This window comes from Cyphellophora europaea (genome assembly GCF_000365145.1).
Source record: "Cyphellophora europaea CBS 101466 unplaced genomic scaffold supercont1.7, whole genome shotgun sequence".
NCBI classification, from domain to species: domain Eukaryota; kingdom Fungi; phylum Ascomycota; class Eurotiomycetes; order Chaetothyriales; family Cyphellophoraceae; genus Cyphellophora; species Cyphellophora europaea.
The window spans coordinates 1,363,844-1,376,324 of NW_008481813.1; the positions used below are offsets into that span (position 1 = coordinate 1,363,844).

The window sequence follows — 12,481 nt, forward strand, 5'->3', positions numbered from 1 at the left end:
CTTTCATAGCAGGCCTAACAACACATATATATAGCATAGTCAGTCCCTCTGACAACCTTGAAGCATTGCTAACGACTAGATATAGTTGCTCGGAAGCCTCAACATCACCAGCCTACTACATCATGGCGCCACGCAGCAAGAAAGCTGCGACGAGTTTGAGAAAGACTCGAGCATCCCCTCAGGATAGCCCCCAGACTGCTGATCCAAGACGGACCAGCCAGCGTCTCCGAGCTCGAGCAAGCATCACCACTGCTTCGGTGACTACTACAGTTGTTACCACCCAAACCACGGTCATCCTCCAGGAAGAGACTCCGGTCGCTATTTCTCAGCCAGTCCTCTCGAAGAAGCGCAAGATCGACGGGCCAGAGGATGAGTACAGCCAGACAAGTACTCCGTTGAAGAAGCGGACCATCAGCTTCAGCCATGAGAGCAATCCCTCACTCGGGACTCGTTCCAAAACGAAGCGTTTGGGATTGGTTTGTAGACTGTTCTTTATAGAGACTTATAGCTAATGGATTCAGATTCTGGCTGAAGGACAGACTAGCACTGTCTCTACCCCAGAGAAAGATGCCGCCCCTGTCGACCCAACTGTCAAGGCTGAGCCGACGACAGATGGCCCCGCTTCTGAGGTTTCGACCAAAGTCAAGCCAAAGAAGTCCAGCATCCTTGCCCACGTCGTCGAACGGCTCCCTCACCCTGACTCTAAAGGCCAAAAGTTCAAGAGCCTGCGATTCAGATACCCCATCAAGCGCCTGCCTTTGGACTACCTCCATGCCATCCCAATCAACGAGAGAAACATCAACATTAATGCTGGTGCTCTGCGAATTCGAAAGAGTTCTGCGTTTTGGGACAACCAAGAGCTTGCGATCAAGTTCTGTTTCTCGCCCTTTCTCAGCCGCCCCGAGCCGACTCCTCAGCAGTGTCGTGACGTCTGGAGCATTCTTGACAAATGGCTGCGTAGCAGGGATACGCCGATCATCGTCGAGCCGGTTGGCACGAGCTCAGGCACCGAAGGCCCCATGCACGGCAGCACCGGGGTCACAGTCGACTGTCTCGTACGCACCATAATGTCACAGGCCACTCTAAACGATCTTGCCCTCCAGGTGCAGACTCAGCTGACGCAATACTTCCCCTACATGGTCAATGGCGAAAGAATTGCAGGGGAACTGCCCAACTTCCATACCATGCGAACAGCCTCCCTTGAAGACCTCGAGAAGGCTATTAAACGGGGTGGTCTATTCCAACGCAAGGCCAAGACTATTCAGAGCTGCCTGAACGCCGTCTATGACGAGAATGTTAAACAGCTGAAGGCTGCGAATGGCGGTACGCTCCCTGATGGCACCTGTCTCGGACAGGAACCCAATAGCCCTGAGTTCGTTCCTGGTTTGCTGTCCATGAACTTCATCAACGGTCTGGACATGGTTGAGGTATTCAATTTCCTCGTTGGGATTCCTGGTATTGGCCACAAGACGGCATCTTGCATTCTGGAGTTCAACTACGGCTTCCCAATCTGCGCGGTTGACGTCCATGTGCACAAGATGACCAAGTGGCTGGGCTGGGTACCTCAAGATAGCAACGAGCTTCAAGCTTTCAAGCACCTCGAAGGCCGCATCCCCAACCACCTCAAGCATCTCCTTCACCAAGCATTCTGGCACCACCCCCAGCTGTGCAAACCTTGCAAGAAGAAATTTGATGCAGAGAAATCCACAACGGACGAAGCCGAGGAGAACTCAACTGCAACACCGACCAAGAATGCGCCCAAGGAGTCCAAGAAGGGGTCTGCTCAGAAGCCCCGCGAGCCAGGCCAGCTGCAGCTAGGCTTTCCATTAGCCAAAAAAGAGGTGCAAGAAGATCGAGACGAGGAAGAGATGGTTTTGGGAAAGAAAGTGGAGGTCGTGTTAGCCGAGATCTGCCCTCTTGAGCACTTATTGACTCGTATCGTGCGTAAAGTGTCTCCCAAGAAAGAGGCAGGAAGGAAGAAGAAGGCAAGCACAAGCCCGCTGGTCAAGAAGGAGAAGGGCCCGGCTGAGATCAAGCCGTGGGATGCATTCGAGAACGAGGCAGAGGCTGCGCTTGCCGGATACGTGGCCCTCAACGTTAATCACAGCGACGACTTCAATGCTGGATCCGCTAATACGCGCGTCAAACGACAATGGTTTCGCCAGATGGGGGTCAGCGTTGAGACCAAGGTGGAGGTGAGCGAGGAGGTGGGCGAGGACACCAGCCCCTGAGAGAAAGAGTGAGGAGAAAGCCGGATGCTCATTCCCGGTTCTGCGTCGAGACACGACTTTGCGTTTTGCGGAATGATTTTTAATTTTTGCTTTTACGGCACCCCCGATCTACTTTTTCCCCGACACGACATGCGATACACGACCGAAGACATTCGTCTGCTGGGGGCATGAGTTACGATTTCAAGACCGACACACACACACAGAAACTTACACAAATTTGCCACTACAGCGAGCATGATGATTATGAAGAAGGACGCAGATGATTACACGACGTATGGGCAGAGCTGCAAGTGCGATCGAGACCTTAGAGAGACTTAGAGACTTCTGCAGCCGAAGCACTTGATGAAACGAGAAATATCCTCAGACAGCATTGCACTCTTTTGCATTTATTACGTGATGAGAGAACCGCTATTACAAGACGTTTGTCAAGCTTTCGAGGGCATGGAAGGCTGCTACGACTATTCATGTACAGCTAAGGGGGCAGTATACTGCTTGACTTACACAGGTAGAGAGAGGTTAGCCCTTCACGCCAGCAGCACGATGTTATTCTGCCAACTCACATGCCAGGAGATCCGCCGCACACAATTCGACCACACGCATGGCATGGATTGGATTGTCATGCCCTGCCGATGGGCCCAAAAGAAGGGAGGCTGCCATGTACCGCGGCTAGCTGTGAGTGATGGGCTGTGGTTTTTGAGCTTCAGTGGATGAGGGCGACGGCTATACGCAGGAGGTAGGATAGACAGACGTCCTCACGCAGCAGGACCATACGTTACAAGCGCAGGTAGTACCAATGTGGCCATAGGAGCATGGTAAGACTATGCCTAGAGCGGGCACAGACAGACACACTATCGAGACATTGCGACCGATGCTGCACGACATCGTAATTCTAGCCTCAGAACTTCCCCTCGGTCTTCGGCGGCAGACTCTCCAACAAGGCCTCCTTGTTCCTCGTCAAATACTCCTCCAGCGTCGCCAACTTGATACCGTACTTCTTCTGCACCGCCTCCGTGTCCACCCGGGCGGGCAGCTTGCCCTGCAACAACTCAAACTTCTGCGTCGGCGTCCCACTCTTCATCGTCTGCTGCACCTCCTCCTTTGTTCTCTTGTGCACCTTGACCTCCACCCCACTGACCCGCCCCATGATGCTCGCCACATCCTCGGCGCTGAGATTCTCACTGGCAAGCGCAAACTCCTCGCCACTGAAGCGGTCTGCCTCCAGCAGGGCCGCCGCCGCATACTTGCCGACATCATTCTCATCCGTGTGTGGCATCACGGCGCCGTCCTCCAAACTATGCCAAATCTCTGCTCTGCGCGGGAGATCCGGCACCGCAAATGCCGACACAGGCATCATGTAATCGTAATGCAACACCCCCGGCCTCAAGATCGTGTAGTGCTTGAATCCCTCAGCTTCGCGGACCGCTGCTTCCACGCCCGCCTTCGCGCCGTAGTAGTACCCCAGCATCGGATCGATGCCAGTGACCGTGTCGCGGAAGTTCGAGTCAGACCACTGTTGAACGCGTGTCGTCGATGAGAGCACCACTGTGGTCATCAAGCCTGGACCTGCACCGGCGCGGCACGCGGCGAGGATGGCGCTTGCTTGGCCTTGCGCGACGGAGGGGTCGAAGAAGGAGGGGTTCAGGAATATGCCGGTGCAGCTGGCGGCGGCGAGCTTGAAGCTTGGGTCGGGGGATTCGAAGTTTCCTTGGAATAGTGTGACGCCTTTTTGTTGCAGGGCGAGGGAGGCGGGGGAGGTGGGATCACGGACTACGGCGTGGACTTTGGCGCCGGAGGCGAGGAGGGAGGTGACGACGGCGCCGCCCTGGTGGCCGGTGGCGCCGGTGACGAGGTAGGTTGCCATGATGGATTGAGTGGATGTGACTGGTGCTAGTGAGATGGAGGAAGGTTGGCGAGGGTTGGTAATAGAAGACACGTAGAGCTGTCGGGGTTGCCCTCTTTTATATCTCTGACCATTAGATCGAAGCGGCCTTGTGAATTACAACACGGCCGAGCTGGGCCGATGTCAATGCCATCCGTTCGGAAACCACCTTTACGACGAAGGAAAGTCCGAAAATCCACGGACGTAGTTGCATCAACCACGCTTATGTTTACCTCGACCTTGGCCCGGACTACCAGTGGAGGAGCAGTGCGACAAGTCTTACTCGCATCTGAAACTGGCCGACGAATCTACATTCCACCTATCAGCAAGCCACTCGACAGGTCCAAGTGCGAGCGGCTTTCGCAAGTTGTTTAGCTGAGATGTGGTAATAGTAGTAAGAATTGGCTCCCGAGATGTGAAGTAGATGGGTCAAGACGTCACCTGATTGGATGGATCTGAAGTACTGTGCCGTTTTAGGAAGGATCAAAATGGACCCGAATTCCTGGGCTGCGGCAGCCGTGATGACAAATCGCCAGCACTAGCAACATAGGAATTTCACAGTCTCGGTTGTGGTCAACGGACAGATTCTATAGCTCCCTTTGCAGAGGGAAAATCTGGCGCACTGCCTCGAGTCCGGCTGGGGAGCGATGTCTTCGAAACACCTGCGAGAGATACACATCGTCGCATATACGCCCGGCAAAGGAGTCACCCGAAGCGCGCGCCGTGAAGCACGGGCGCACTCGGCCCGTGAGGCACACGCTCAGTCGAGTTTCCGTCGAGCTGCTTTGAGAGACCGCAACGATGTGGACGTGAGCGTGGTCCGGCCGAGTGACTCCGACACGGGCACAGTCGCCAGACGGGCCAAGGCCGATGCTGTTGTGCAGCAAGAACATCAGACCTCATTGTGGCTGAGCTCGCTTGTCACCGTGTGTACAACACTCACAAGGACAGAGCGCTACCTTCTCCACTATTGTGAGCAGATCCCCCTCCCATTCTGGCCCCTCCCCGAGCCTCTGAATGCATGACACAGAGCGGCTAACAATTCTCCCAAGACATGTCATTCGTGGTTCCCGAGATGCTAAGCCGCTGCCTCAACTACGACCACGCCCCTCCAAACCAGCACTCGCTGCTCCTAGACTTCATCCGTCTCTCCCACGCGGATCGGGGCTTCCTCGCCGGCCTCCTCCTCATCTCGTGCCGCTACATGTGTCGCTTCCACCGACGGCACCATCCGTATCAGGACCTGGCCACCACCTACAAGCTGGACTGCCTGCGCTCTCTCAGCCAGAGTATCGCTGTGGCCCCGTCGGCTGTTAGTGATGCGACCATCGCCAAGGCGATCGTGCTGGCGCAAGACGAGGTATGTGTGTGCGCGCCGCTGAATCATGGTTTTCTTTTTCTCTTTCGTTTTCAAAAAAGTTTCTGACGGCAAGCACAAAGCTGGCGCTAGGTGATGTGCAGACGTCTCGAAATCACGTCCTCGGAGCCGTCAAAATGGTGAACTTGAACGGCGGGCCGCGCTTGTTGGGAGTTGGCGGCTTCCTGTGGTACCTTCTCCAGAACTTTGTTCAACGGAAAGGCGGGTTCGCCGGAGCGCCAGAGTTATCGGCGAAGACATAAAGCCTAAAGTTGGATGGCTGCATCATCTCACAGTCGAGGCGTAGGTGTGTGTGTGTCTCGAATACGGCGCAAGGGCTCAGTGGCGAGGGGACTATCACATTTGCGGATATATGGTACAAACATTTTCTGGACGTCAACCTCATCGGCGACGCTGATCTATGACAACTTCGGCGCTCTCTCGAATCTGAGCAAGAGCAGTATGAAACCCGCGACCGCCATTGTAACAGCAGCCAAGAAGTACGGCAACCCCAGCCACATGCCGCCACCTTTGTCGAGACCGACATTGAACAGCGCGGCGGTGGTCGGATATGCCATCATCACAGAAAGGACTTCGAATATCGCCACCACGGAGAACACCCTGCCCGTGTCCTTCTGTTCGACCAGCGATGCCGCGAGCGCCTTCAGAGCAGAGCCTCCTCCCAGACCCAGTGTCTCCAAGAACAAACCCACTATCAGAACGCCCACATTGGGCGCTAAACCCACGACAACGTACGACATGGCGGCGAGGAACGTGGAGATGCGGCCCATGATGACGTTCAGACTGATGGGGCCAAGAGTGAAGTGGCTCTCGATGAAATCGGAGAACAGGGGCAGCAGGGCGAATAGAGAGACTGTAGCGGCGACACCTTGTAAGGAGAAGATGAAGGCTGCATTCGCCAGTGTCCAGTTGTAGCGGTTGGAGATGTATTGCTGGAGAACCTCTGAAGAAGTCACGCCGACCATAAGAAATGGATACAAGCAGACCAGGCCGATCAGTCTTGTGTCGGTCCAGACGATCTTGAGCTCGCGGAAGCCGGACTTGATGCGTGGCCATGCGCGCTGCCAGGTCGTGGCCGGTGACGTGCCCATTGCCTCCACTTGCTCCATGGCGCTCAAGTCCATTGTCTCTGGCACGGTCCAGGCGATACCGACCATGGCCAATAGTCCGGCCAGGCCGGCAATGATGGCCCACCAAGCATTCATCTGCATCAAGCCACCAGCCACAACGGGGCCGAGGACCCTAGTCAACTGAGCGATGGCGGCAAGGCGGAACAGCGCAGGTGCAAGCCGTCCGCGCGACGTAATGTCCGTTATGAGGCAGATGAACACCATTTGCATGACCTTCATGCCCCCCGAAATGAAGTTGAGCACCGGCGCAAGCCATATCAATTGGATGGGGACCTTGTCTGTGGACAAACAAACGAGTGCGATCCAGAACTGCTGTGCAGTGATGGTACACAGACCGGCCAGCAGCAACGGCCGCCTCCCGACGATGTCCATCAGGATGCCCAGGGGAATGCACGTCAGGAGGGCGGGCGCGGCATCGAAGGTCTCGTACCATCCCCGCAAGCTCGCGAGCTCGCTCTGAATCGGTCGCGTCTTGCACTGACTCTCGGGGATGACGCGCGAGTCGGGAATCTGGTTCGGGTTGTGCTCGTCGTACCAGCGGAGGCAGATGGCTTGCTCCATGATGGCTGTTTGGGCAGGTGCGAGGATGTGGAAGGCGGCGTTGGCTACGAAGACGGCAACGTAGACTTTGATCAGGGTTGACCGGTAGATGCTTTCTTTGCAGGACTCCTCGCTATCGGCATGCGTTTCATCGTCACCCGCGAGCAAGGTGTCTTGCTCGGACCGCACACTCTCGATGTCGCTACTGTCGGAAGCGGAAGTGGTCATTTCGTACGTGGATGCTGTCTCTTCAAGGACAGCCACTTCTGGAATGACGGATGCACTCATAGCGTAGATTCCGTTTTCCAAATGGTCGTGGATGAACAGCACCAAAGATGATGCCGTCCCTCCTCATATGAAAAGAGGGCGTTAAGGGGCAGACAGCTGTGGTGAGAATGGTGCTGCCTAAGGAAGGCTGAGTTCCTGCAGGGCCGTGGGGGCCTAAGCTTGTGGGGGCAAGTAGGCAACTGCCATGCCCTCCAATAGCGGAATTCGAGTACGCGCAGATGCTGGATGGGAAAGTATGATGGCGTAGACGGACGGCAAGCAAAATCCAGGAAGAGAGCGGCGCGGAGAAGACCCCCTTGATGCTACCAAGTCATGCAATTGAAGTGATACAGGGGCCAAGCTGAGAGATGCGTTGTGGTGTGCAAAGGGGCCAAACTGGAAGGGGAGGCGCGGACTCGCGGAGTGGGGCGGCAGCGTCCGGAACTGGGGGCAAGGCGGAGAAACTTGGCTCCGTCTTACATCCCTTGTGCTATCCAAGTCAATTCATTATATAGCCCTATGCCCCAACGGGCCTGCGATAGAACGCTTCATACTTTTACAAACTCCCTCGACCACTTGCTCTTGGCCCGCAACCGCTCACCATATCTGTACAGCAGGAACGGGACCGGAATGAGAGCAATGGAAACGAAGCCGAAAATACTCGTGCCCCAAGGAACGCCAACATTGTGGTACAAAGGGCTGACCACCAATGGGAATGCGCCCGCGAAGCACGACCGCAGGAACGTGTTCGCTGCCACGGCCGATGCTGCATATCGTTGAAAAGTATCCACAAGGTAATTGATCGCCGCTTGAAAGATGGTGAAAAACCCAAGGCCGGCGAGGGTCAGGCCGATGCACGGGGCAATCCATGGCGCATTGCCGGGGGGTCCTGTCATTCATCAGTATGTTGCGATTAGACTCTATGTCGGGAACACTCACCACACCACCCAGTAATGAACAATCCAGCTGCAAATGCCACAGAACCACCCATCATCGGGACAAGTCGAAGTTCCGGAATGGTTTTCCCACGCGCTATGCGGTTGTATCGCAGCTGATTGACAATATTGATCACAGCGCCAAGACAAGCGCCAATCCCAAGGCATACGAAAGGAAGAGTGGCTGGCAAGAGCCTCCAATGTCGTTGCTCTCCGAAGATGATGGGTATTGCGCCCAGGTTCATGTATAGAATTCCGTAACAGAACGATGCGTAGAGGCACATTGAGGCGGCGATGGGCGTGAAAAGAATCTGAAACGGCCGTATCAAAAACTTGTGGGCCAGCTCCGAGATTGAAACGTCCCATTCCTCGAATTTGGCATGCAGAGCCCAATTGCCGCTCTGGATCCTTAGTCGACGGGCCTTGTAGACTAGCAGCTTGGGCGGGTATGATTCGTCCAGAAAGACAACGTCCAATGCCAGTATAGCCAGCATCAATATGGCGGAAAAGTATTCGGTCCACCGCCATCCCAATGAAGGCGTCACAACAAATGCTGCACCCACGATCGGACCTAGCACCGGCCCTATGACCACAGCCATTGCGTACGAAGCAATCGCAATACCTCGCTGAGCGGCTGGGAAGAGATCTGCCAGCACACCCCCAGTATTGGTTACGGGTGCTGAGGCGAAGAAGGCAGCAAAGAAGCGGCAGATCATCAGCGTCTGCACGTCCTTCGCAACAGCCGAGCCAAATGTTAGGCAAGCAGCAACAAACATTGGTGGTAGCACAGCTGTCTTGCGCCCGTATACTTCTGACAGTGGGGCCCACAACAATGGCCCAAGACCGAACCCGAACAGGAACAGCGTCGTCGAAAGAGTAGCAGTCTGGCTGCCGATGCGAAATTCGTGGGCAATCTGCGCCGTTCCGGGACTGATGGTGGCGCTAGCCCAGGTCGCCGTCATGGTAGTGAGTCCATAAAGCGCCGTGGTGATGACCTTTTTCTTCATCGACCAATTGACGGGCCGATACGGATCTGCGTCGCCATCAAACTCGACAAGGTCTTCAACGGTCGTCTTGAAGTGGGAAAGAGGGTGGCTGAACTTTCCGACTGGTGGCCTAGAACGGACTCTGGAGAGGACGGACTGGGCAGTTTGTCGTCGAGACGCGCGGGTTGTCGAAAGCGCCAATGAGCTTCCTGATCCCGACGCCCGGGATTCCTTATGGGTGATTTCATTATCGCTGGAGTCATTCAGTTCTGCATCTCCAAAATTTGGATCTGTTGTCGTTCGCTCGAGCCCTCGGTCACTTGCAAGTCTGCCGTTGTCCTGCTGTTCAATGTCCGTCATGGTACTATAGCGACCAAGACTCTTGTGATCGTGGCGATCGTTGACATCGATCGGAGGGTTAGTAATAGTGGAAAAGGCTGAAGAAAATATATATATCTCCCCCAATCCGGTCACCGGAGATGGCGACCGGTATGCGCAGCGCAGATGGGAGTAGCCGACGTCACTCACTCGGCACTCGCGGCTGAACAAAAGACGCATTCGTACATCAGCGAGCCAAAGCTCTGATTGGCTGGTTAGTTCGCCCATTTTCCTATCTGGATCCACTGACTACCCCACCTTCATTGAAAGTGAATCACGAGTAAGGTCAACACGGCGAAGTCGCTCGGTATCACGCCACTTGCTTTGTTTTGGGGCAAATGTAAGGGCTGAAGGACAACAACCGAGCACATTCTTCAGCAAGTGTCCTCTACCACGAATTCAAACCTTGCGCTCACTTGGTCGGGCGTTGAGGTGGTTCTCACAGGTCCGAGGCTGCGAGCATGACGCGAAGCATCGAATGCATCCGCTGAGGTATGTCTTGGGGGATCGGAAGTCAGCGTAAGCTCAGCCGCCATTATGCCTGGGCATATATGTTGTCCAATGAGCATGGCGGTTCTCTTCGTGCATAGAATCCGCCTTGAGCTCGCTCTCGTTGAGAAAGTGTGGTTTAGGAGACGAATCGAGGATTGAGAACCATCTGACTTCGGTGGTCGCAGGGTTGAATCCCGACCATGTTGCCCTCTTGAGGCGCAACCTGGCCAAGCCAGATTGTGCGAAAAAGTCGAGGCTCTTGATCCTAAGACGTCCGGTCTCTGCGTCTTGCTGGCCATCTTCCTGTCTGGCTCGACCGGTCTCATTGTATGAATCCAAGTCCATTGTATCCTCGAAGATGCCGCTTGCAGCTAGAGCGTCGTGCGCTTGAAGCCCGAACTCGCTAGTAGGGCTGTTGCAAACAACCTCATTCAGGAGATCCACTATTCCCGCATCGATATGAAAGACCGTCGTAAATATAGCATTTGATTTGCACAGCCTGAAAGCGGCTCCGTACATATTGAGCACGTGTTTGAAGGCCGGAAAACTTTCATCGAACTCGACCTCTCTGGTCATATGCTGTGCGGCTATCAGACATGCGGATGCCAAACGTGCGATCTTGAGCAGGTTCAGTGATCTCATCGAGAGCGGGTGGAGTCCGGAGGTCTCAGAGAGTTTGATGATGGCTCTGATCCACTGTTTCTGCAGGTTGTCTGTCAGGACTAATGAGGCGGGTGACTTGAGGACATGAAAGGACCAGTCGCAGATTGCTTGCAGAATCTCCCTGGCCTGTAGAAGTGATTCGAAGCTGAGCGGTACTTTCGGCATATCATCAACTAGGTCACCGTTGTCGATGTGCTCTTTCACCACGGTCGTAGGGAGGAGCACTAGCGTCAGGCGACTTTGGTATCGTTCGATCATTCTGGCGGCCAGATCAAGCACGGCTTGTTCGCTGTCCGAGAAGGTGGAAAGCTGTTTTTGAGCCAGGGTGACAAGTCTGATACCGCTTTCGAGAGTTCTTTGCGCCATAGGGGCATCGTCGAAAATCTGAATAGTCCCAAAGATGACACAAGTGACCAGCACAAGTGGCAAAGACATCTGACCGTCGCCAGCCACGACTGCTCCGATGGCACGGTTGCAGTGCATCAGAGATGCTTGGTGGTACTCAGCCCTGCTCGTCTCATTGGGGGTCATGAGGCTCTCATGCAAGGCGCCCAGACTCGTCAGCGCGTGAAAGACGGCTTCATTGGAGGCACTCAGTTGCATGGCGGCATCCCAGAACATTCGGTCTGCGAATCCGGTTGCCTCGCTGATAGTCATCTGGCGGAAATACTCGTATGATCGCGAATACGGGACGGCGTCCAAGGCACCAGGAATTGAAAATTGGGGAACGGTGCCAACAATTTCCAAATCGGTCTGTGGCAAAAGAGTGTTTCCATCACTTTTGCTAACCTTCTCCTCATCGATACGACTTGGACGCTCGTTGCCATCGAAAACAGTCAGGCCAGTGCCAACCGGATGAGACGCGCGCCTCGGTCTGCGCTTGGGCACCTTGGCCGGCTTTGCCCCGCCATCGCGGAAGACATTGTCGAACTCTTGCTCAATCACCAAGTTGTCGCGTACCATATGCTGGCGAACATGGCCATAGATCAAAGTCTTCTCCGCGCCGGAGCTCCTGGTCAATGACTTGGACTTAGAGTCTTTATTGACGAAGACCCACTGTTGATTGAGGATGTTGGAGGTGGGTCCCTTACCCATCTTGGAAGGGTCAGACCACGCATGTCATGCATGCAGTGGTCTGAGATTTAGCTAACGTCGGATACCCCAGATTGCGATAACGGACTCCGAGAGGACTGAAAGGCGTGGAAGAATCTCCAGAGTGCCATACTGGTTGATGATGTGATGGTAGCAAGCCGGAAGGGAAGCACCGCCCCTCAAGATGAGGTACCTAGCCAAGCCAGGCTGGACCGCCTAAACCCTTTCCAGCAGCAAGCCTACCTGAAGGGTTTAGCCTCAACATTGCCAACTTGCTCGGTCCCGCGGAGTGTTGCAGAATGTTCGTGCTCATCAAACCTCCTTATACACCACACTCCAGTACGCTCGGCCAGAGACTGGTTGCTACTACAAGCTATTCGGACCTCCGAAATTTGGTGAATGGCGTGTACTGCTAAAATTGGGATGACTTGCAATTTCCTTCATCCCCAGGTTGGTATCATGCTGCACTGGCAGGTCAATGATGTAAAGTATATGAACGGTTAGTCCTCA

At 54.8% G+C, this 12,481-nt stretch overlaps 6 protein-coding genes across 6 annotated transcripts; 2 read left to right on the forward strand and 4 right to left on the reverse strand.

The window, feature by feature from the left end:
- Positions 1-122: 122 nt before the first annotated feature.
- On the forward strand, positions 123-2,231 carry HMPREF1541_07615 (uncharacterized protein; the record flags this gene model as incomplete). Its single annotated transcript, XM_008721939.1, has 2 exons — positions 123-476; positions 522-2,231. The coding sequence occupies 2 exons, from the start codon at positions 123-125 to the stop codon at positions 2,229-2,231; spliced, it is 2,064 nt and encodes a 687-aa protein (XP_008720161.1).
- An 895-nt stretch (positions 2,232-3,126) lies between these two features.
- HMPREF1541_07616 (uncharacterized protein) lies at positions 3,127-4,092 on the reverse strand (the record flags this gene model as incomplete). The annotated part of the gene is made up of 1 exon (XM_008721940.1): positions 3,127-4,092. The coding sequence occupies one exon, from the start codon at positions 4,090-4,092 to the stop codon at positions 3,127-3,129; it is 966 nt and encodes a 321-aa protein (XP_008720162.1).
- A 1,072-nt stretch (positions 4,093-5,164) lies between these two features.
- On the forward strand, positions 5,165-5,730 carry HMPREF1541_07617 (uncharacterized protein; the record flags this gene model as incomplete). Its single annotated transcript, XM_008721941.1, has 2 exons — positions 5,165-5,470; positions 5,551-5,730. The coding sequence occupies 2 exons, from the start codon at positions 5,165-5,167 to the stop codon at positions 5,728-5,730; spliced, it is 486 nt and encodes a 161-aa protein (XP_008720163.1).
- A 156-nt stretch (positions 5,731-5,886) lies between these two features.
- Positions 5,887-7,446, reverse strand: HMPREF1541_07618 (uncharacterized protein; the record flags this gene model as incomplete). The annotated part of the gene is made up of 1 exon (XM_008721942.1): positions 5,887-7,446. One exon carries the CDS (start codon positions 7,444-7,446, stop codon positions 5,887-5,889), a length of 1,560 nt encoding a protein of 519 aa, XP_008720164.1.
- Positions 7,447-7,973: 527 nt separating this feature from the next.
- Positions 7,974-9,706, reverse strand: HMPREF1541_07619 (uncharacterized protein; the record flags this gene model as incomplete). The annotated part of the gene is made up of 2 exons (XM_008721943.1): positions 7,974-8,314; positions 8,365-9,706. 2 exons carry the CDS (start codon positions 9,704-9,706, stop codon positions 7,974-7,976), a joined length of 1,683 nt encoding a protein of 560 aa, XP_008720165.1.
- Positions 9,707-10,249: 543 nt separating this feature from the next.
- Positions 10,250-11,974, reverse strand: HMPREF1541_07620 (uncharacterized protein; the record flags this gene model as incomplete). The annotated part of the gene is made up of 1 exon (XM_008721944.1): positions 10,250-11,974. One exon carries the CDS (start codon positions 11,972-11,974, stop codon positions 10,250-10,252), a length of 1,725 nt encoding a protein of 574 aa, XP_008720166.1.
- Positions 11,975-12,481: the final 507 nt, after the last annotated feature.